Source organism: Phasianus colchicus, chromosome 1, assembly GCF_987193195.1.
Source record: "Phasianus colchicus chromosome 1, bPhaCol1.hap1.1, whole genome shotgun sequence".
In the NCBI taxonomy this organism is placed as follows: domain Eukaryota; kingdom Metazoa; phylum Chordata; class Aves; order Galliformes; family Phasianidae; genus Phasianus; species Phasianus colchicus.
In genome coordinates, this window is record NC_143436.1 from 25,937,488 (window position 1) to 25,961,045 (window position 23,558).

At 36.0% G+C, this 23,558-nt stretch overlaps 1 protein-coding gene across 2 annotated transcripts in view; it reads left to right on the forward strand.

Moving 5' to 3' along the window:
- Positions 1-23,558, forward strand: part of TFEC (transcription factor EC) — a 131,992-nt gene that overhangs the window by 28,724 nt on the left and 79,710 nt on the right. For both annotated transcript variants that reach the window (XM_090137337.1, XM_090137342.1), the window contains exon 2: positions 9,146-9,392. In XM_090137337.1, coding sequence (XP_089993463.1) covers positions 9,192-9,392 — 201 coding nt within the window. In that variant the 5' untranslated portion in view covers positions 9,146-9,191. The remainder of the gene's footprint in view (positions 1-9,145; positions 9,393-23,558) is intronic.

The window sequence follows — 23,558 nt, forward strand, 5'->3', positions numbered from 1 at the left end:
GGCCCCCAGAGCTGACGCTCCTTTAATTACATCAGTTACAGCTAGAGTTTCTGATACCTCTGGTAGCTGCCATCCTGCTAAATATTCCTTAAGACAAGATCTTGGGATTTTCTGTTTTATTTTCTATTTCTTTTATTCTTTCCAGAAAAGCCATTATCTTTGAGAGGAAAGACAGAACTGAGGCATTTACTACTTTTATAATGAGAAAATTAAAGCTATACTCCTTGTTTTATCTGGGAATATTCATGAAAATTCATCTAACGTGAACAGAACTTGATTTCATGAGATTGGCATACTAAAACAGAGCTCCCGATGTTTCCATTGACTCTATATGAGACTTTGGTCACTCTGTTCATCCCCAAAGCTTTGCTGTCTCTGCCTATCAATAGGTGAAGAAGGAAACATCACTCTTTCTTCCTCCTAGGGGCAGAGTGAAGTTTAAATATACTAATGTAAGGTAGGAATAAGGGTGACTGCATGAGCCAAATGCCGATAAAAACCTGACATCTAAAGAAATAAAAAAAAAAAGAGAGAAAATACAGGGAAAAAATGAACACTGATGGGCTCTAATTTGCTCTGCTAATAGAAAAATATGTTTTGATATGGAATAATGTGGGTGGATTTTTTTTCTTTCTACTATCTTTGCTCCAAATTTGGCCTATGTCATCATTATCTAAAACTGTTCTTATTCTAGCCAATACTTTGGGATGAGTACCTGTATTATTGTTTGTGGCTGAAACCATGGTGATAACCATTTATGACACAAGACAAGAAGAACTTTATTTTTAACTTCTCTGTGCTTTAGTGAGTTCTGTACAACAGTTTTTTTCTTTTCTTTGAAAACTATGTCAAGATCAATTTTCTACTAGTTTGTGCTCCTTTTATGGCACAGAGAATGTAGAAGCTGTGTTGCTTACTAAGGATCCACAAGTATGACAAAAAAGTTTACTCTGGAAGAGAAACCAAATTATTTTCTTGTCCTAGTTGTTATGTTAAAGCTTGACGAAATTTCTGGCAACTAACTACCTAAAGGATTTTCAGTAACTATTAGGACAAATCCATCCATCCATCCATCCATCCATCCATCCATCCATCCATCCATCCATCCATCCATCCATTCTGTCTATCTGTCAATCAATCTATCTATCTATCTATCTATCTATCTATCTATCATCTGTCTATAATCTATCTGCCTATCTTTGATAAGTCTAGTACAATTCTCGTGCAGTAAAGTTTTAAAAAGAGTTTCTTGATTGCAAATGATATTAACAATGAACATTGCCCTAGAAACAATCTTATCTCCCCACATCTTTTCTGTTTTATCATAATATGTATTAGCCTGCTATAGTGGATCATACCAGGCATCCTTCTGTCTCAGTACCCTGACTTCAACAGCTGTCAGAAGGCTAGAAATTAGTCAAAGAATCTCTCAAGAAAGCAATCACACTTCTGTCTTGCTTGGACTTGTTCATCAGCAAGCTTTGAGGCAATGGCATAAAAGAATAATCTCTTACAACTTCTTTAGGAGGCAATCCCAGCTTCAAGGAACCCGTGACTCAGCCAGTTCCTGAGGCAGACATATGACATCTTTGCAATTACAGCCCTTGATGTTTTCCCATTATTTACCCATTTTCAAACCTACGTTTGTTTTTTTTTTTTTCCCTCACACTTTAATCCTCTGACAAAAAGACCTGAGTTTAGACATTATTGATTTTTCTCCCGATGTTTGTTCTGAGATTGTCCTGTGGTCATTTCCTCAAGGACATGATGGTTCTGCTTCTCTTAACTAATCAAAAGTAAGAAGGTGAAGACCTATTAACTCCATGCATGTTTTACACACACTTTTGTCTTGCCTTTTCTCAGGTGTTTCTTCTTCAAGATAGAGAATTTTGTCTGTGTACTTGATCCTCACAGTATATCTTCCATGACCTTCTTTGTCCTTTTTAGCACCTTTTCTGTTATTACTTTGTTGTTTTTACATAGTGAAGTATGTATTTGAGGTATGGATACTGTGAATTTAATCCATGACATTGCCTTGTGTTCAGTGTTTGTTTTTACTATTTAGTCTGCTAGTTTTATTGCTAATGAACATTGTATGTACAATGTTAGCAAACTGCCTTTTAGTTTCGACCCCCCTTTTTAAATAGTAGCAGCTAGTTTCCTAATATTCTCTGCCAAATAATGTATGAAGTCAAAAATGTGTTCCCTTAAGTACATCACATAATTTTTGCTGACACTGAATTTAGTCTGCCATTTTTTAACTGTTCAGTCAGTGTCATGAGACTACTCAGTTATACTACTCTCAGTAACCAGCAAATTTTGTTACTTTCTTCTTTAAAGTTTTTATAGACTATTTCTGAACCTCTGGGCCCTACAGAGATACCTCTAGGATTTTGCTGGTTTTTTTTCCCCAAATTTTTGCTGCCTGTTGGTCATTCTGTTATTAATAGTGGTGAGGAGCTCTCTTGTTCTTCAGAGTCGTCCTCTTAAGCCACATTTGGTAAGGGAATTTCCTCTATATCTTTTTGCACTTGTGCTTTAGGCTGGCCACTTCTACACAAAGTCAGCCTGACACATAGCCTTAGAGGTACTACAGGCTGTAACAGTCAGTTTCACACTCTATTAGCCTGACAGGTGTGTTTTAACACCATGCTGATATGGAGAGGAGATAAGGATGTCCTTATCTGGGCCTGATGATCAGGCTCTATGATCACAGCAGACCCAGGCTTTATGGACTTTTATAACCAGTAGTTATTATACTGTTTCACCACCACCTGTGTTCATAAAAACAACAAAAAAACACAGTTTCTTAATTTTCTTCAGGGTATTGAATTTTCCTGAGTACCTTCAAATAAAGTAGTTTTATTCGGGTCTAAATTATTTCTCAATTATCTCAATAAATCTCAAATATCTCAATAATGCTGACAATAATTAGAGAAAGATTAGAAATAGCCAGAGAGATAGACAGCAGTGAGGCTTTTGGTGGGACATCTTTCTCCAAAAAATTGTATATATGTGAACAGCAATCAAGAAAATAAAAGTTTGTGCATGAAGTCCTGCACTGCCATGCCTCTGAGACCTGCATTTTCAAGAAGTCGATGGCAGGGGACTGCACATTTTCTTTTGCTGCTACTGTACTGATCCTTCTGCAGAAGTGACCTCTGTGCTTACTTTGCCTTTCAATGTCTTAAAATTTAGTTTTCTGTGCAGACATTCACACTGAACACTGAAGATACATATATATTTATAACGATAAAAGAGAAAGAATTTCTTAACTGTTATGGGCTTCTGATATTTTATTAGCCAAGTCTACATTCACTCTCACCCTTACAGGTCTCCCTGTGGTAGCTCTGAGCTCTGCGGATCTTGTAGACAAATGATGGAAGCATCTGACTTAGTGCCTTTTAGAATCAAAGAAGTTTGAGAGGGAAAAGACCTGCTAGGTCATTTTGTCCATCCCCTGCCAATAGAGGTTCATGACCTACTGTACAATAACTTCACTAATGTTTTGCCAACTCTCAGTTTAAACGAAAGAAACGATGGGGATTATACCACATTCTCTGGGACATTATATCCCTGTTGCTTCATATTGTCCATGCAGAATTTATGTGGTTTTCTACTTAATATTCTCAATATCACCATACTTACAAGGATAACTTATTTTCTTGTGATAATTGTTTATTCCATGGTGTTATTCCTTTTCACATACATCATATTATAAAAGCCCTGTATTTGTCTTATTATTCTTCCCAGTTTTCTTCATAACTCAGCTCCTTAATTCCTTACCGACATTTGCTGTTTAACTTCAACTTTATTCTTCTCTCTCATATAGGCTGCTCAAAACTGTGCATAATGCTCATTAGATTATTCTAGGCATAAAATTCAGGTGTTAATGTTCTACAGCAGGGCTTTTGCCCGAGTCATAACGTGATGCATCTGGATACGTAACTCTAAATCTCATGGGTGTCCCCTTTATAGCTTAGTGCTGTTCTCTGACCAGTTCTCATTTTTGTCTTTTATTGCACCAATAAACCTTTTATACACTGCTGAAATTCTGTTTTAGTGAATCAACCTTCCAATTCTCAAGTAAGCCTACCTGTTCATTATCTTCATCATTTAGTATTCTAACTCATCCTACTTATTTTCTCATGCCCTTTTGTAAAATGTAAAACTTTTTTGCAGGATTTCCGTATCTTATATTTTACTTAAACTAGAAATAATAATAATAAAAAAATTAGTATGCCAGACTTTGTGTTACTTAAATGGCATTGAATTTTTAAAAATCAATTTAATTTTTTTCTGGAGCAGCAGAGATTGAACTGTCTTCAGAATATACTTTTTTTTTTTTTTTCCCTTTGTTTTGCTACAGATCAAAGTTAAGATTCTTTGTATATACTCACTGGATATTTCAAAACCAATATATATTTAGCTTTTTTTAAAAAAATATAACCTTCATGAAAATTCTTGTGAGATTTTATTATTTGTAAGTGTACATACTTTTAATTTCAACCCAGCTTTCAATATTGTTTCCGCTGCAATTCTTTAGCTTGTTGGTCTGACTAGAAATTTTCTAAAGCCTGAAACTATGAATTGCAATGAAAATATAAAAGAGAGATTGCATGACTTTTTTCTCTACTTTGTGATCAGTTCTGAAGAAAAAATAGGAAGATGCAAACTGTATTTTAAATGACCATAGAGGTTAAGTAGGATTGACTTTATTGAGCTATTTGTGTAAATATGTACGAGTGGTACAAATCAAGTTGGATTTCTGTTTTAAAATAGTAATTTCTGTTTAATTTGACTTTTATTTTCTTAATTGAAAGAAATGCTGAGAGACACAAAGCTTTTGTAAACAGAAGTAAACTTGAAATTCTGCATGTTTTTTCTCTACTAGTATAACGAAGGGATCATAAGTATCCATTCCTATAAAGTCACAGATTCCTTAACTGTCAAAAGTTGCTTCAGGCAAACAGTTGGCAAACAAAGAGTTAAAAATAAGGTCAATGTTTTGTGAAGAAATGTGGTCCTCAATGTAGACAAAAATAATATCAGTGGGTTTAGGTGTCTTTTATGTTTCTATTGCTAAAAAATACTTTTTTTTTTTTTTTTTTTGATTGAACATTTTCAGCCTTCCATTGACTGAAATAGATGACTGCCTTAGGGCATTTCTGAAGAGGAAAACTAAAAGAAAAATGGCTGAATTCCTTTGTTCAGAACTGCTGCTCTGCATATCCAGTAACTTTTTAAAACAAAGACATATCAGTCAATGGGGAGTTTTGCTTGCAAAAGGACTGCAAGGTTAGGTTCTTAGTATGCAAGTGTGAAAACTAAACAGGCAGGATAAGACTACAGTTGTCAGAAAGAACTGATCACAGCCATCTTCTCAGTTTTCATATTTCAGAACTTTCTAGGTATCCACACCAGAGTAGTTTGGACTAATCACATAGAGAGGGCCAGTGAGGAAAGGAGGAGAAACTATTCACTCTGCAGAACAGTTAGGGAGACCACTAGTTAACCGCATGGTTGAGCAGTCTTGTGCCCAGATACAAGATCAAGGTGACCTTCCTTGAAAATGGGAAGACTGGAGACTGAAACCTGCCTGCAAAGCACGTTATTCATTCAGGATTATTGGGCTCTGAGTCATCTTCACTTGGGTGCTTTCAGGGATGCAGCATCTATAAAATCCCTGGGAAACCTGTTCCAGTGCCTCACTACTATCATAATAAAAAAATCTTCCTAATTTTTAGTCTAAATCTATCCATTTTTAGTTTAAAACCATAACTCCCTGTCCTGCCACTATACTCCTTGAAGAAGAGTCCCTCCTCATCTTTTCAGTAGGCACCATTTAAATACTGGATATCAGCAATGTGCTCTCCCTGAAGTCTTCTCTTTCCCAGACTGCAGAAGCCCAGCTCCTTCAAACTTTATTCATAGGAGAGATGCTTCAGCTCCCTGAACACCTTCATGACCCTCCTATGGAGGCCACTCCAACAGCTCCATGTTTTCCCTGTGATGGGGGCCACAGTTCCTCTCTGCAGTGCTGAGCAGCGTGTCAGAGGCCTAACCATTTACTCTTCGAGGCTGAGAAGTGACAGTAGCAGTTAGAATATCTCAGAAGTTTATGTTCTGTATTCCTCAGTCAGCACAAATGACTTAGTCAAACTGTTCATCAGGTTTCTCTTTTGCTTCTATCAGGAGAGGCTGCAGGAGAGAAGCAGGCTGTAGTTTCTGTGAGCTGTTCACATCAGTCTCAGCTGATCTGAAAGAATAAAACTAAGTTCCTGTCCTGACATTTATTCTGGACGCTTAGACTTCACTCTGTGCACAATTGCAAGGATTTGCTTTGCTGAAATCAATTTAGAATTGGTGTCTATTTGAGCATATTAGACAGTAAGAAATGCATTAAAAAGCCTTGATCATGAGGAAAAATTTGTCAGGTTTTCTTTTTTCCCACTACTGCTGCTGTTACTACCAAAAGTGTTCTATGTAATGCTTTTTTTTTTTTTTTTTTTCTGTGTTCTTGGATATGTATTGACAAATTGGCTCATAACAGATACTTAATGGCTATTATAGGTTATAAGGTTCATAAAATGTGTTTAAAAACCAAAAAAATAAACAAAACCCTGAATAGGGTTTTCCCATTCTCCTTAATAGGAAAAATAATTCTAAGCTTTAGAAAAAAACAACGCAAATTTTAAAAAGTCTTGCTAATATACTCTGAAAATTGACTAAGATCATAAGTTCCATTTGGCATTGAATATGGAGATGGACATGAGCAACAACATGAAGAGTTTCTACATGTAGATGCACAGCAAAATGAAGACTAAGGAAAATGCAGAATGATGCCAGACCCACATAATAGCCTTCTATAGTGAATTGACAAGCTTGGTGAGAGAGAACAGTAGATGTCACTTAGCATTACTTTAACAAGGTGAAGCTTTGTCCTATAGCATCCTCATAGAAAAACTGATGAATGATAGACTAGACAGTAGATAAACAGGTGTATTCAAAACCAGATGAAATGCTGGGCTCCAAGTGCTGTGATCTGTGTCACAAAGTCCAACTGGTGTCCCTTAGGAATCCATACTGAGTCCAATATTGTTTAAAATCTTCATTAACGACTCAGATGATCTCTGCAAGTTTGCAGACAACAAAGAATTTGGATGAGTGGTCACTATAACAGATAGTTGTACTTTGCAGAGAAAGCTCTGGGGGTCTTGGTGGACAATGAGCCAGCAACATGCCCTGGGATTGAGAAAGGTCAATAGCACCAGGAGCAGTACTGCATTGCCTGCAGGTTGAGGATGTGATTTTTTGCTGCTCAGCATTGGGAAGCCCACAGGTGGAGCACTGAATTCAGTTCTGGGTCCTGCAGTGCAAGAGGGACAGGTATATACTGGAAGACGTCCAGCTTAAGACAGCAAAGATGCTGAAGAACTTGGAACAATGTGAGCTACATGATGAGGCTGAGCGAGCTGGGATTGTTCAGATTGAAGAAGAAAAGGCTCAAGAAGTTCTTCTCCATGTGTATAAATACCTGATAAAGATACCCGAGGTAACAAAGATGGATCCAAGCTCTTCTCAGTGGTGCCCAAGGACAGGTGAAGAGTTAATGAACACAAAGTGAAGTGGGGGAAATTCCACTTAAACATAAGAAAAAAACCCCTATTTATTGTAGGGATGGAGAAATACTGGAACAGGCTCTCTGGGAATGCTCTGTAGCCTCTATCCACAGATGTTCTTCCCAACCTTACCCATTCTGTGATTCTGTTCTTCAGATAATTCACGGTAATTACTCTGCTGTGGACAGAAGAGATTTTGCAAAATCTCTTCACTCTTTTTTATTCATATTTTATTTTATTTTATTTTATTTTATTTTATTTTATTTTATTTTATTTTATTTTATTTTATTTTATTTTTTTCAGAGAAAAATCACATAGCAATTAACAAAAAAAGTCAGCTCACATCATTATGTACAATTTCCCTCATTTTGAATTCTGTTTAATTTGGTAGTGCTATCTCCAAGGGTGTGGGCCAATGAACAGGAGATTTCATGTCTCATGTTGTTCATATTGCAAAATTGCTCACACTGCAGTGAATTAGTGATAGTGCTCAAATCTTACTGTGATTCCTGAAGGCAAAGACAGTACACATCAGTATAAATGTGCTACTATTTTAAAGGGCTGGAGGCTGATCCTACAAACCTTTTCTAGCATGAGTAATTCTAATATGAAGTTTTCTTCCCCAGAGCTACTCATTTTTGAAAGGATTACCCTTTGCAGGAGCCAATCCTTGTGTTACATGTGACTGTTTAGATACTGGACTGTGAAAATATTTCTTCTTCTAAATATTGAACAATAATGTGGATGGTTGTTAGCAATGCAATTCCTCCAGCAAACAGGAGTGGATACTGCAAATAGAATCAGTTTTACCATCATTACTTTTCAAGATAATACTTAAATATATATTGTGTTTGCTATAGAACAAGTAGGAAAAAAATGTGGAAAAATGAAGGCTTCTCATACCAGTTGTGATCCTTTTTTTTTTTTTTTTTTTTTTTTTTTTGACTGGCAGTTGTTCCTATTTTCAAGTGTTTGTTTCTACTTTAATGAGGATACCAACTTTCATCCAGTGAGATGTGTGGGTCACTTTGTTAGCGCACTTGAACACACCAAGGCAATACATCAGCTGGAAATTTTGACTTTTAGTTGAATTATTTTTCCCCAGCAAATGGTTTTCCTTTTGACATATTTTAATGTACTTGCACACTGAGAGGAAGAGTGGGTGAACAGAAAACAGACTGTTTTATTAACCCAGCAGTCACTTTTGAGATTCATACATGTCCACTTTTTTCTCGCCTTTGTACCTAATCCCAAGAGACTGGTATCTGGCTTCCCTTGGAATAACAAAGTCAGTCACAAACCTCCAAACATGATTGTTAAGTGAATGCCAACGGTTTCTTCTCATCTTTTTTTTTTTTTTTTTTTTTTTTCAGTAGTGTGTTAGGGACTGTGTCCTTATAGATGCCCTATAACCATAACATTAATTTGGTTTTACATTTAAGGATTTTTTTCTCTTGCAATAGTAAAGGTACACTGTGCAAGAAATTAAATTGCTTCTTTTATTTTCTGTGTGTGTTTTACAGTGATTTTTTCAGCTCTGCTAATTGTGGAAAGGGAAGAATTAAAGCAATGCTTCAGGCACTGTCTGGACTGCAGTTTCGACTCAGAGGAAAGCTACGGGATCAAGAGTGGACAGAGAAGTGTTCTCAAGAAGAAGCCCATGCACGTTATCCACAGTGCCACATGCCACTTTCACAATACCCTGGGTTCAATGGATTTTTGCCAGTGGGAGCACACTTTTCATCAGACAAAGCTTCAGCAATCTCAGAGGTACCTATATTACCAGAAGACATTTACAAAGACTATTTCTGAATGCTGTTTTATCTGCAGAAAATTAATCTTAATTGTAACATAATTAGCTCATTTTTGAAGAACATCTACATGAAATCCAGGAGGGAGGTGAGGGATAAAGCTGTTGGGGTTAATATTTTCTAAAAAAATATATAGGACATATATAGGACAAGCAGATGCTAGACTATTAACTAGATCTTGTACCTATTCTGCCTAAAAACATGCTCCTTGAATTGTTAATCTTAGGACTGACTCTCTAATGATCTAGGGCTGACAACGTATTCCATCCTCCTTTTGGACAGTAGAATGGCCCTGGAGATTTCCTTCCATGCCACACAGCATTTACAGACAGCAACCAGGGAACAGGAATGGGGCAGAATTATTGCTCCCTTACCTTGTGGGGGGGCAGGCAGCTTCACATGATGCCAGGAGAGAGGAGATGCTGCCTCCTGGTAGATCTGTGCCTGGTAGGTGTTTGTAGCATTGAAAAACATATTGAAGTGGGAAGCAAATATGGTATTTCAGATACCACATGGTGGCAGCTGTTGATAAAGGCTGATACCAGTTTGTTTTTCATTTTTTAAACTGAGGAATGCTGAACAGCAGCTGGCCGACCATCCAAGTAGTCATTTCATAGCTGTTATATCAGGAATGTTCTGATAGCTTGATGTCTGATGTGATGACCCTTTCTTTCTTGTTTAGCAGAGGGAAAGAAAAGCTAAGCAGAGATCCAACTACTATTCAACTTCTGGATCCAAACAATGAATATTTTAAGCATTTTTCTCACTGCTAATAAACTTTCCTTCCAATTCTTGCCACTTCCTTTCTCTTCTGGTCTCCCTCCACTCTTCTGTTCCTCCAGTATTCCTCAATGTCGCCTGAAGAAAAGAAGTTTAAGAAAAATAATGAAGTTTTTATTTATTCCTTACAGAATTTCTGCCCCTGTGGGCATTTGTCTGCCTGTCTGGCTAATGTGCTGTAATAAATCTACTCACTGCCATACATACACATATCATCCTATCAATCAATGAGAGGAAATGCTGAGTATGGTGAGTGCTAACAAGAGCTCAGAAGGGTCAGTGCACCAGAGCACTACACTGGCATGCTACTTTCCCTACAGGCTGCTTTAACTAGAATACAATAACTCAGGCAGCATGTGGTTGGCACCGTGTTTTCTTGCCAATCTCCTTGCCTTGGCAAAAGGACATTCCTATCTCAACATTCAGGACAGTGCCATCCCTTCTCTGGATCTTGATGAAAGGTAATGTCTTCCTAATGCCTTTGGTGTCCCTGAGTGAGATGTGGCAGGTTGGGCTGCTGGAGGAGCCTGCTTGCAGAGGTTAGCAGTGATCAACAGGTGCTGAGGAGCCCATGGGAATTGCATTTTGCTGGCTGGAAATCAAAAGGCAAAGAAATATGGGAAAAGGTGAAGAAAAAGTAAGGAGAGGAATGTGGGGAAAGGGAAGCAAGGGAGAGTGGGAAAGAGAAAATATGAAGAGGGAAACAGTGAAAGAATCAGGAGAGGGAGAAAGATTAAGGAGAAATAGGAAAAAAAAAACAGCAAACAAGTAAGAGGAGAAGAAAAGTGAAAAGAAATAATAAATAGATGTAGAAATTCATCTTCAGCTGGAGAGAAATACCAGAAGTATGTAAAAATAGAGGAAGCCAGAAATATTCCTGTTCGCACCAGTATATGCAATATCTCCAAAACATCATGAGGATGATCAAGAAAAAAAAAATTAAAGACAGGTTTCAGAATTTAGGCATACAGTGATGCCTCATTCATAATTAAGCAGCAATGTTTATGTTATATTCCTACAGACAGGGTGACTTCTACACATGGTTTCTTCTCATTCATTTGCAAGCAGCCAACATGCAATTAAGGACAGATTATTATTATTATGAACCATGATTGAGTAAATTTTCCACCAGAGGCTTTACAGCAAAACCAATCTATCCTCTTTTGGCTGTCTGAAAGATGAAGAAAGATTTGTTGGGAAGAATAGAGGAATTATAGATCTCTGGGAAGTTAAAAAGCCAAGGTGGGAACTCAGGGTTAACAGCAAGTAAGGGAAGACCATTATGCCTTTCTGAAAGTCTCACATTTTCTTTGCATGCACAGAAGTTCTGATGTTGATAAGTGTAGCATGCTTGCATGGCAATAAAATGATAAAAGACCTTAATGCTGTTTTACACAGCCCAGAGCCAACACTAATAAGGAATTCCTGTTGAGTGAAGAGGTACCATCAAATACCACCGAGAACACTGAGACCAAGGATAAGGTAGCAGGAAAGGGTTAGCTTGATATTTTACAACAGTAGTGCCTAAAGGAATTCAGAAGCTGATTCATTTTGTGATCTTTTTATGTGACACAAAACCTGGATCCAGATTAATCTCTCACTTGATCAAGGAGAAGCTACACTTTCCAGGAAGGATAAAGAAGTACCAGGAGTAGTAAAAGAGATCACAGAATCACGGAATTGATGTCTTATTTTCTCCTGTAGTACTAAGCAATCTTGGCTTAGCAAGTATCTGTACTGGAGATTTTGGAAGAAAATCCAGAGGAATGTTGGATGCATTTGTAACCCAAAAATGATTTCTGATTTTCAAGCTGTGGGCAAGGGCACAGTTCTTATTCTCAGTGATATCACTCTGATGCCCTTTTCTGAACATTGTTCCGGTATCATAGTAAAACTCCCCTAAGATACTGATTAGCAACACCTTTTTAGGGAAAATCAATTTTTTTTAGGAATGGCTTTTATCAAATATTAGTTTTGATGGAAAATTTAATGTCCTTTTTTCTTCAAGCAATCAATCAATGTAACCAACTTTTGTGGTATTTCAGATGATCACTTAAGTTGATCCCTCCCATACTTCTCAATGGATAGGTTTGAGTGGAGGTTAAAGATACATAAAATTTAACATGCATATATCCTTCTCCAGCCTCCCCTTTCTAAGTGGCATGCCTCTTTGTTGTCAGAGATACCTGTGCGGGAGGAAGATTATGCACATCCCTTGTAAGGACTGCTGACTTCTTTTAAGTAAAAAAAAAAGCAATATTATATTAGAATCATTATCACTGCTAAACCCAGCAGTCATCGTTAAGGTATTTACACCCAAAACACAATATTAACTGGTGTAAGGTGTTATGACTGGAAGAACTCCTCTGTTATGACAATATTTATAAGTATTAAAAGGTCATCGTAAATTACACAAGCATGGATAATATGGGACTTCACAAAGAAGAAAGGTAATGAAGTTTATGGAAAATTAACTTTGTCAATTTAACCTTTCGACTGTTCTGATCAGATTTCAAGTTTGGTTGATAGGGGTAAATTTGTTAATATCGTATAGTCAGGGCCCTTCAAAGTGTTTAATAAGTTTCTAAAATTAACTTGCCATGCAATAATTGTATTAATAGACTGATAGCCAATAGATGCAAAAAAGAAACTGGAAACTGAGGAACATTCTTGGTTTGGATGTAGCATTTTGGAGTAACAAAATAATGAATTTTTCACTCAGTACTACCTAAATATGTTATCAACTAATGAAAACTGCTTACATTTGTAGGTAACTTCACTGCTAAAGGACTGGAAATGAGTATATACACTATTGATGTGGAGAAATAGGTGTCTTTTCAGGCTGTAAGCACAATTACATAGTGTGTATTGTACTAAGAATTAAATAACTGCACTACCAGAAAATGCATGAAAAGCTTTACCAGTACATATCAAGGTGCAGGTCTTTGTTCTGAAAACCTATAAGTTTGTCAAGGACCTGGGAATTAGAGAGCTTGATCAGCTGGAAATGAGTTGCCAACACAGCATTGCAGCTAAAAGAATTCTTAATTAATTAATAATTAAATATGTATAAATTTATATTAATAAATCAAATAGGACCGGGTTACTGTTTTCCCTGTGTGTTAGGTGTTGATCAGATCATTACAAGATGCTGTGTCAAAACAGTTTAAAATACTCATCCTACTACTTCTGTATGAGTTACGATAAAAAATAATACCATTTCAATGACCTAGGACGCCAGGAAGGCTGGGAGATAAGCTTCTCTCAAGCTGACCCATAAATTATTACATTTCTGTCTGAAATAGTTCTTTTGAAGCTGCTGGGGTTTAATCTTAATACTCTTAGAAAGTTTCTGAAGGCAACATTTTGTATTTAGAAACACAACAAGTCTGGTTCACATATTTCTAGGAGGGAAAGTCTTTTCAGGCTGTTTTACAACATTCTAAAATTGGCAAACATCTGTTATACTTAAAAGCCTTGTGCTGCTTACATTATAAATCCTGTGTAGAGAGTCTCATTTACCCAGTAGCTGCTTCACTGACATCTTTCCTGCTCCTCTTCTGAAGTTCTCTGTTGGTTGCATTGACTGCCCACATTTCACATAACAATTCAAACACTTCCTAAAGCTGATTTTTTTTGGCGTTGTTATTTCTTTTTAGTGAATAGCTATATAATTTGATAAATTCTAGTACACTGTCTGACAAAGAGAACAGAATGGCAGTAGTTTACTACTCTTGCACAAGTAGAACATCTGAAAGCATGAAGATGAGGTGTATATCCAAGAACACCGTTTTCAGATGGAGGTATATATCTCATCTGTCTCTCTAGGCTTTGTAAAATCTTGGTAGATCTTTGCTGTAGGCCACAACGCATATTTAAATGAAATACTGGCTGCACACAGGAACATAAGGATGCTTAAATTAGAAGTGACCACCTGTACATCTGAAATAGATGCCTTGGTAACTTTTTGTTGGCAGCATGGTAAGCAGGTCTTTTAAGACTCCATTTATCTAGCTTATCTTAGGCTTTCAAGTAAGATGGATTGCATCATCAAAGTGCCGTTTTCCCCCTTGTTGACAGAAAAATATATGGAGATTAGCTTGGATGCATCTTAATTTTCTCATATACAAAAAATGTCAAATGAATTCCACATCCAAGTTTTTTTGCTTTCAGAGAAAGGATAGAAGTTTTGAACTTTCTTGATTCCACTTTAAAATTATCTTAGGAGTTGATGCTTGAGGGTTAAAATATAACTTTATGTCAAATTACTGCAACTAATGTAATTGAGGTTGTTATGATTTTTAAGTCTTCCTGAACTAGTTGCTGAAAGTATTTAGCAGCACAGCTGCCTGTATTTTCAATGAATCCACATAGATTTATTCATGTTAGTCATTTGAAATACATTCCTTTTTAGTTTTCAGTTTTTGAACTATAGTGTTATAATTTTTTTAATGCAATGCATTTAGTACTGATATTCAATCTTTTTATTATTTATTTGGTATTTATTTTGGTATTTATATTATGAGAAAGAGTAGATAGAGAAGAAGAAAGGTGGAAATGAGGTGGAGAGAATCAGAAATAAGAGGGAAAATGGAAATGGGAAGGAGAGCAGAACACATTTTGGAAGATCTGGAAAGAGGAGTAGAACAGAGAGCAAAATGTAGGGGTAAGTGGGAAATAAATAGATCTGTGTAGGATTCTCAGGCTCACTCATTATTTTGTAGACTTATAATATCTCTTCTTTTCTTCTCCTTTTCAAACTTCACAGACTTCATCTTTTTAACCTTACAGTGTATAAAGTCCACAGTCACCATTCTTCCTCCCATATACCTCATCATTTTTGTCATTTTTTTAGACCTTTTTATTTTCACTATGTCTATTCTTGCACACACCTCTTCACATCTGAGCACAGCTGTTGACCTACTTCTGTGTGATAATTCCTGTAACATGGAAATCACTGATGTCTCTGCTACTGAGAGAGTAAGTTCAGTGGGTCCATCACCTTCATCAGCTGAAGGAAGCGTTAATGCTGGATCACTTTGGCTCAAAATTAGAATTGCAGGTTACAATTCTCCAAGGACTAGAAGCTGTCTGCTGTTAGGATGGTTCAGTCTATAGAGTATTGTGATTGTTTGTATGAAAGAAGCCAAGGACTGTTAAAGACAGGTCTGAGAAGCAAAATAGTCATGCTTTAATCACAGGATCTCTTGATTCCTTCCCATGTATTTTCAGAGAAGAGCTTTGAGCAACAGTGCTCATATGTCCAGGACATTTCCAGGCATGACAATCATCGTCTCAGCAACTCTTCAAAGAATTCTTGGCACAGCTTTGCCCTATGCCAACTACTACTCTCTCAAGAAGGTTTCTAATTTATAAGGACAATTCATAATTGGCACTTTGCAAATAGTGGTGCTCATGTAGAGGGTAAACTATTTGCAGACATAAATACAAGATTGTCCATTACTTCAGGGGTTAGTGAACACTGCCATTCCCCAAGCACATAAATTTTAGGGATTAACAGTCTGGAACTGGAGTTAACAAAAGTTTTGCAATTGTATAGTAGAAAATCATAGTGCAAATGCTGTTGGCCTTACGTTAAGAGTGTGCAGGCTTTTCTAGTGTTAACAGCAAGAGATGTTATTTCTTGTCACCTGCAAAACAGAAAATGAGTCAGCTTCTACAGCTTGCAAAGTAGACTAGCATTTCATGAAACACTGGCCTAAGGTTAACAGGAATCCCTGCTTGCTGTTGACTTCAGTGGAAAGGTGGAAACCACAATGGGAGTTATGAGTCCGATATAAATTTGTAATTGACAGTTCTACAAGTCTTGAACTGACAAATGGCAGCCAAGCAAGAAGTAGTGAAGTTCTTCTGTTTGGGCCACAAGGGAAAAAGGCGCTTTGGAGCAGTAATGCTGGTCTCTATGACAAGGACTATAGTAACTGAATTTTGAAGACTCTTAACTGTTGAGATATTGTTATTCACTGCATAAGTAATTATATAACAGATGACATTAATGATTCTTATGCAAGTGTTTGTTAAACCTGTAATTCAGATTTAATGAATAACCAATGGTCTTTGTTATAAAGAGAAGGAAACCACACTTCATTTGTGAGATTAATCTTATTTAAAGCCAAAAATTCTCTCCCTGAATAGCTGGTGGTATTCAGCCTAAATTAGCATCTGCTGAACTGAGCAGTTGAGCTTCCTCTGACATTTATTAGAACAAATGCATAAAGGCTGTGCTGTGGCAATACCATTTAATTGTCAGGGCAATTAGTTGCCACTTTGGATATCAGAATTGCCGCTGAGTTAAAGAAAAAAAGAAAAGAGGTTGGTTGTTACGAAGACCCAGCAGAAATAGTTTCATTTTTAACTGGAAATTGTGTCTGAATTTTATGTTGCTCATAAAAGTGAGAATCTGATGGCATAGACTGGACCCAGGAAAAGCAGAGGAAAAAGTAATCACTTTAACAGTGGTTGGTCTTCTTTTTATGACTTCAAACCAACCCTGACTTTTATAAAAAATATGTAAATCACTCAATGCTAGGGGCAAAGTCCCTGTAGTGTTTATGGTTCCCTTAGAAAAATAAGGAGTATTTATTTTCTTTTCAACTCCATTAATATATTAAAAATAAAAACCCTTGCGTTCTCATGCATTATTCTGTGAGCCTTAGCTCATTTGTTCTGCAGTTTGTGTAGATCTCCTTAAGCAAATCAGATGTGCAAGCTGTCTAACAGTTAAACTCTTATCTCTTAATGTAGGAGCCTTCTTATTTTGAAAAATACACATATGGTTATACTCTTTCAATATACAAGTAAACTCATCATTTCGTAGGAGAAGAGGGCTCTTCAGTTGCATTCATATATTGTTCTTTTTCCTGTCTAATGGTTTCTAAAGATCTTTGTAATCAAATTTTACTTATATGCCATATAGAGTTACCATAGTAGAACCAGAAAAATTCCATCATGGAAATGAGTGTCTGTTTAGGTCAAGACTGATCACAAGTGCAACGTCTGGAAGCCTGTGCTCTGGCAGCTTGTACAATGGCTCGCCTTTGGATTAATATAGGAATGCAGTGCTACAAGTCCCTTAATCTTCATAAAGAATGACAACCATCTCTAAATGGCTGGATTCTCAGTGTTGTGTGCTCCTCCCTCCTCCCCTCCCCACTAAAGTGGGATTTGTTGATTTCAAATTCATCCAGATGAAATTCTGCAGTCTGACTTTTTGTGTGTTTGTAAATTCTTCATCTGGACAAATCTGAGATTGAAAACTGAGATTTGATTAAGTGTGTCTCTGCTCTATAGAGGGGAATTTTAAATGAAACTCAAGGAAGAAAATTGTGAGGTTTTATTTTGGATATTGTCAGGCCTCTGAACTATGCTGTGATTCAAATGCAAAGAGAGAGCTTTGCTACCTCAGCTACCATTTTTTATGTACATGCATTCAAAACTACTTCCACCCCTCCCAAAAATCACAGTATGTTTTTATCATGAGAGATGATTCTGTCTAACTAAATAGCCTGTCTCCTTTCAGAGTAGAGCCAGACAGGGGTAAGTTCATTTAGAGCAATATTAAAACTAACTTAAAATTGACTTCTGTACATTATTTTCTGAGCAAAGATCTTTGATGTTTGGAAGCCAGCACTTTTCAGCTGTTTCAGGACATTAAAAATGCCCACTACAGACAAAATTCTTACAATTTATAGATCAATTAATTTAATATTACTTTATTTTCTTGGAGTGAGGAACAAAGACAAAAATGACTGGAAACTCCACATAATCTCTGCGTGTAGTTGAAATCAAACTGAAACATGATTGCAATAGTGTCAAGATGTAAAAATTTGTCTGTGATCTGCAGTCCAGCAAAACAGCAGAGGCTGAAGATGATCAGATGCGAGAGATTGCACACTTTTGGCTAATTTTGAAGATGTGGAGCTGAGAGACCATTTTCTCGGTACTCTGAAGTGCTGACGTGCATAGCCCATCATATGAGTTATTTCTCTGAGAGAAATATTTCTCTCAATTCTGCTTCTTGCTATTGCTAGTCTGGTACTTCTAAACTCTTGTTGATCTCTGGGATGTTGTGATCTTGATTAAACAGTCTTTCCATATATACAGTGCTATTATTATCTACCTGTATGATTTTTTTTTCAATGGTAAACTTACATAAAAAACAATCTTTAATAATCCTCCTGGATAATAAGTTTTACCATTGGAAGTACATAGTTTTACTTTTCAGGAGTTCTTATCAGTCATAATATTAATGTTGCATGTTAGAAATACATAGTCATCAATGATCATTTACAAATCTTCTAGTGTCCATATTATTTTGAAGAAGAGCACTTAGTTGTACTCAAGTATTTCCTGAAATGCATTTTTCCAGAAATGAAGAACATCATCATTGTCAGTAAAAAAAAATTGTGTCTGATATTTTGCTTTCTATCTCCACTAGTTAGGAGGAAATTAAAAAAACATTTATGTATATATCTTTCTGTCCTGATTCAAAGCTCACAGCTGGTTCTGGATCTTTTGAAAACATCTTCAGTTTGGGAAAGTGCATCACAAGCTGTAGAGACAGATACCCAAATGCAGTGAAAATGAAGTGATTAATTGCCTATAAATGCAGATACAAGATAATCAACTACCAACTCATCATAGATAAATGAATACAAGGATTCTCTTCCACAGATTCATTCTCCTGCTGTTAAAAACTGTAGTCTAGAAACACAGCTTTGGTCTCCATGGCACTTTCCACCTGTAAATAGTCATATTTATCTCTTCTCAGGAGACAGCTACTTGAATGCAATAATTTGGATCTGTGGGATTGCTTATATTTCAGAGAGCTGAGAGCCATACCAAATTAGTAATGGAGAAAAGTGTAACAGACAGAAATCGCTCTGGTGTTCTTCAAAGGAGAATCTCTGTTGTGAATTACAGCAGCTTTTTATAGTGTTCATAAAACCAAAAGGAAAAAAAAGATGCTGTTATTCTCCAGCCATTAATGTTTTCAAAGCAATGCAACAAGCAGAAGTTGTCACGAAGGCAAAAAAAAAAAAAAGCCCTCCACAATAACCCCTCACACCTCTGGCATTCCACATCCACTTATTTCATCCTGGTCTGCATATTTATTTTGAGTTTAATTTGGTACATGTAGTGTACATTTGCCAAGGGATTTTTTTTGTTGTTCTTTTTTTTTTTTTTTTTTTCTATTTAAATCTTCAGTTCCAAAGCTATGTTTTAATCCTATTACTGCTAATTGAGTGAAGTCTGCAGTCTTTTTGAGTTAGGTGAAGTTCAAGTTGTAATTGGTATCAAAGAAAGGCACAATGCAAGAACTGAATATTAATATTTAACTCTTGCCATTTTACTGTTTCCACTTGAAAATCACAGCAGTGGTTAAAAGACCTTTTTATGAGTTCATGAGGGTAGTGAATTGGAGACTATGGGATGAGATTTTTCATTCATGCAGCAAGATTAACAAAAATTGCTTTGTAAGAAGTGTAAATGAAATATTATACCGGTGCCCAGTAGTAATGGTTATAGCTACAGGTCTCTCACTATTCCCATTATGAAATTTTGCCTGTAGGTTAAGTAGCTGCACTGTAGAATTTTGCTCGAGGCTAATACAGCATACAAGATCCTAACCCAGGAGCTATTTTGTTTCATATCTCCTATTTAGACCTTTGCAGATAACTGGAAATTGTGCCAGTTTTGGATGGCATTTTGGATTTGAGTACTTTCTAAATGACAGTAATTCCAAAGCAGAACTTCTCATAAGATATGCATACAATGATGGATTAATTGCTTATGACTGAAAATAAGGACAAAGACCACCCAGGACAAAGACCACCCCTTTGATTTCAGATCCCTAAAAAAGATCATTAGTTTGACTAAAAAAACTGTTCAAAGACACAAGTTATATTTTTTTTCCAGAGATTATAGAAATTAAAAGAAAAATGGCCATTGACTTGGAAGCTTTGGAAATAATGTTCTCCTTGATTAAAAGAACATTTAGAAAATCAGTTAACTAAGATTTTCTGTAAGTTTTATTTTCTCCATTATCGTGACTGTTTTTTATATTGTCTCTCAATTACCCGTTGTGCATATTTGCTATTGTAATTTTTGGTTTGCTTTAATCAATGATTTGAAATCAAACTGGACAAAAAACACTGTGGAGAAATAATTCCAGCAGCATGGTAGCAGCAGCTATATTCTCAGAACTGCATCTTCCTGAAATATCATTAACTCCAGCAAAAGACACAGTGCCTAAGAGAAAGAAAAATGATAAGAAGCAATTCTGGAATTCACAGTAAACAAGCATGAGATCAAAACATACAAAAGGAGAAAAAAGAAGAGATGAAAAATTAGGTAGAGATGAAAACCTGAAAACACCAGAGCAAAAAAGACACAGCTGGAAATGCTGCATCGCCATCATCCACTTCACATTAGATGGGATAAAATGTGATAATTGTTGCTTATTTTTTCTGCTGAAATTGTTGTCCATCACATGAACACTGCAGATAGCCCAAGTAAATCATTTGTCCAAAATACATAAATATCAATGGCAGCAAAACTGACTAAAGAGTGAGATATTTGACTAAATGCTTGCTCTGTGCAATGTGATTTTGGAGCAGAGTACAGATAATCTGCATCTTTTCTTAAAAAATTATCATTTATATGCTAATTTGCCATTAGTATATTATGACATATTTCTGCAGACTTTGTTGCATTGGAAAACCTTGCAAAGAGCAAAACTCAGATGCATTCATATCTGATCTCCTGAACAGATCTCAAAGGCTTTCTAAAGCAAAAAGTTATTTTCTTGTGTTTTTGATTTTGTTGTTCATTGGTTTGTTGCTTTTTTATTTCTTTTTTTTTTGAGAAAATAATCTGATACTGAAACTAAATTGGAACCACACAATATATATAAGATTATATATTTCATTAGTGCTTTTACATATCATGGCAACACCTCTAAAGAAGAACAGACTTCCCATTTTGTTCATATCTAAACTACAAAAAATTGAACAGTGTCCTTTTTTTTCCTTGAAATAAAAAGTTGAAAGAGGTTGATTGCAGTTATAGGCCAAAAGATGTGAATAATTTAAAATAGGTTGTGTTATGTCTCTAGGCAACATATGATCTCATATACATAAAGAATGAAAAAAATTGAAAAAATGAAAAACTTAACAATTTTCAATGGACTTAGAGGGAGTTTAGTCTCAACTCTGCCCCTGCGCTTCATCCAAAAAAAAAAAAAAAAAAGTGAGCCTGAATGCAAATAAGCAACACCATTCACTTTGTACTACTGAAATTGTAAATTTTTTTATTTAAATGATAAGATTAATAGTTTCAAGACATCTCACACAGAGCACTTGAAGTATGATCCAATTCATTCAAAATCAAACTTTGAACTTTTTTCCCTAGTTAGTAAAAGCCAACAATATCAGAATAAAAACATTCAGCTCATACCTTTTGGGGTTTTGACTCGTTGCCTCCAGCATCCTTTCCTAGCTATTTATCTTAAGTAATTGTCTGGCCCCCACTGGCATTCTGATAACATCGCATAAATTTTGAGGTTTCACCTCTCGCCATCTCACAGTGAAGAAGGTTTTGTATTTTACAGGTGAAATTTTGAGACAAAGAAACAGATTCAGATCCTCAGAGCCTCCACTAATACCTGAGTGTATCCTGTAAATATTTTATATCTAATTAAAGTTAGTTGCCCAAATCACCCTCTGTGGAATGGAGAAAGACAACAGATAAGTGTTTCCAGTGGGAAGACAATATGTTTCCTGCCTCTGTAAAACATCTCTCATAAGTGTCAAAAAGTGAATCACTTTCTGGAGGTCTTTGACCATTGTCCAGAAAAAAGGCTTTTTATTAACTTAGACTAGATAGGTTTCTCTGAAAGTTGAATGTCACTTGTGATGAACACTCAAAATTACCCCGGGACTCATATTCATGCAGGAAATTGAACAAAGCTCTTTGAAGTCTGTTTAGCAGGTAAACACTGAGACTTCTAGCAGCCTTGATGGTCTTCCTCTAAAGAATTAGTCCACTTCTTTTAAATCCAGTGAAGAACCAAGACTCTTCTACTTTTCAAATCAGTAATGCTTCATTTTTTCTCAGAAGACTCAACACTCTCTACACCAAATACTGCTCCAAAAGCTCTTGTGGGATGCTAAAACTCATGTCTTAGAATAGTAGTATGGGCAAGTTAGCGATCTGCGTGATGGTAAGTTCATCTTTCAGCTTTCTGCTTCTCTGATGTTGAACTCTGGTAGAATTAGGGCACAATGAACAGGTAAATGCGATGACTTTCCATTTCTAAAGCAAAGTATTTCATGTTAGATGCCGTATGTTAATTATGTGAAGTATTCACAATGTAAAAATGCTTTCTGTGGTAGTTTAGCAATAAAACAAATGTAGTTTTCCTGCAGGCTGCATAAAGACTGACTTGCACAAACTGACAGACTTGTGACCAATTCCAAAGACCACCAAAAACACTTTGACTTCGGTAACATTTAGTTTGGGTCAACAAAAGCAGCAGTTTTAGACTTACAAAAATAATAATTCTATGTTCCAAAGGAAAAATAACTCTGAAAACATTTTGAAAACATCCCATTCATTGATAATTCCCAGAGATCAACATACTATGCTGATGTGTATTTAAATCATTATTAAAAAAGAAGAAAACCAGCATGCTACATCACTTATTATTTTAGATGACAGATAATAAAACCTAAAGGGAAACCGGTTCTTTAAAACTCCCTGTCTGTGTGAATAAAATTGTATGTAACAGGAAAAAAAAACAACACACAATGCAAAAAGGAGTCTGTACTCCTATTTGAAATGTTTATGCAAACTCAGGTCTCCATGTGTACAGGGCTAGTTTAAGCACACTTCCTACCAAAAGAAATGTTGATGTGATTCCCTCACTGCTGTGCTACAGTTAATGGGCTACTCTTGTGATAATAGCAATATTGCTTCTAAAAATGTGATGACCCTCTGCAGATAGAAAATTCTTTATCTGCCATCATACATACTGATTGGAAAAAAAAAAAAAAAAAACAAAGAAAAAATAACAACCCATCTCAATCAACGCTAAAGCACTTCTTCATGGATTACAGACTTGGAAGAAATGGGGCTTTACTGGAATTTATTCTCAAAAATAAAAAAACAATAAAAAGAAAATCTCTTTTAGAAAGAATAAACTCTTGCCAGTTATTTTGTCTGTAGTATATGTTTCTACAGTAAAATAACGTATGTATAACATATGTATGTAGAAATTTGTAGAATCAAAAGCTATGAGGAGTGGCCCACTGTATACATGGGC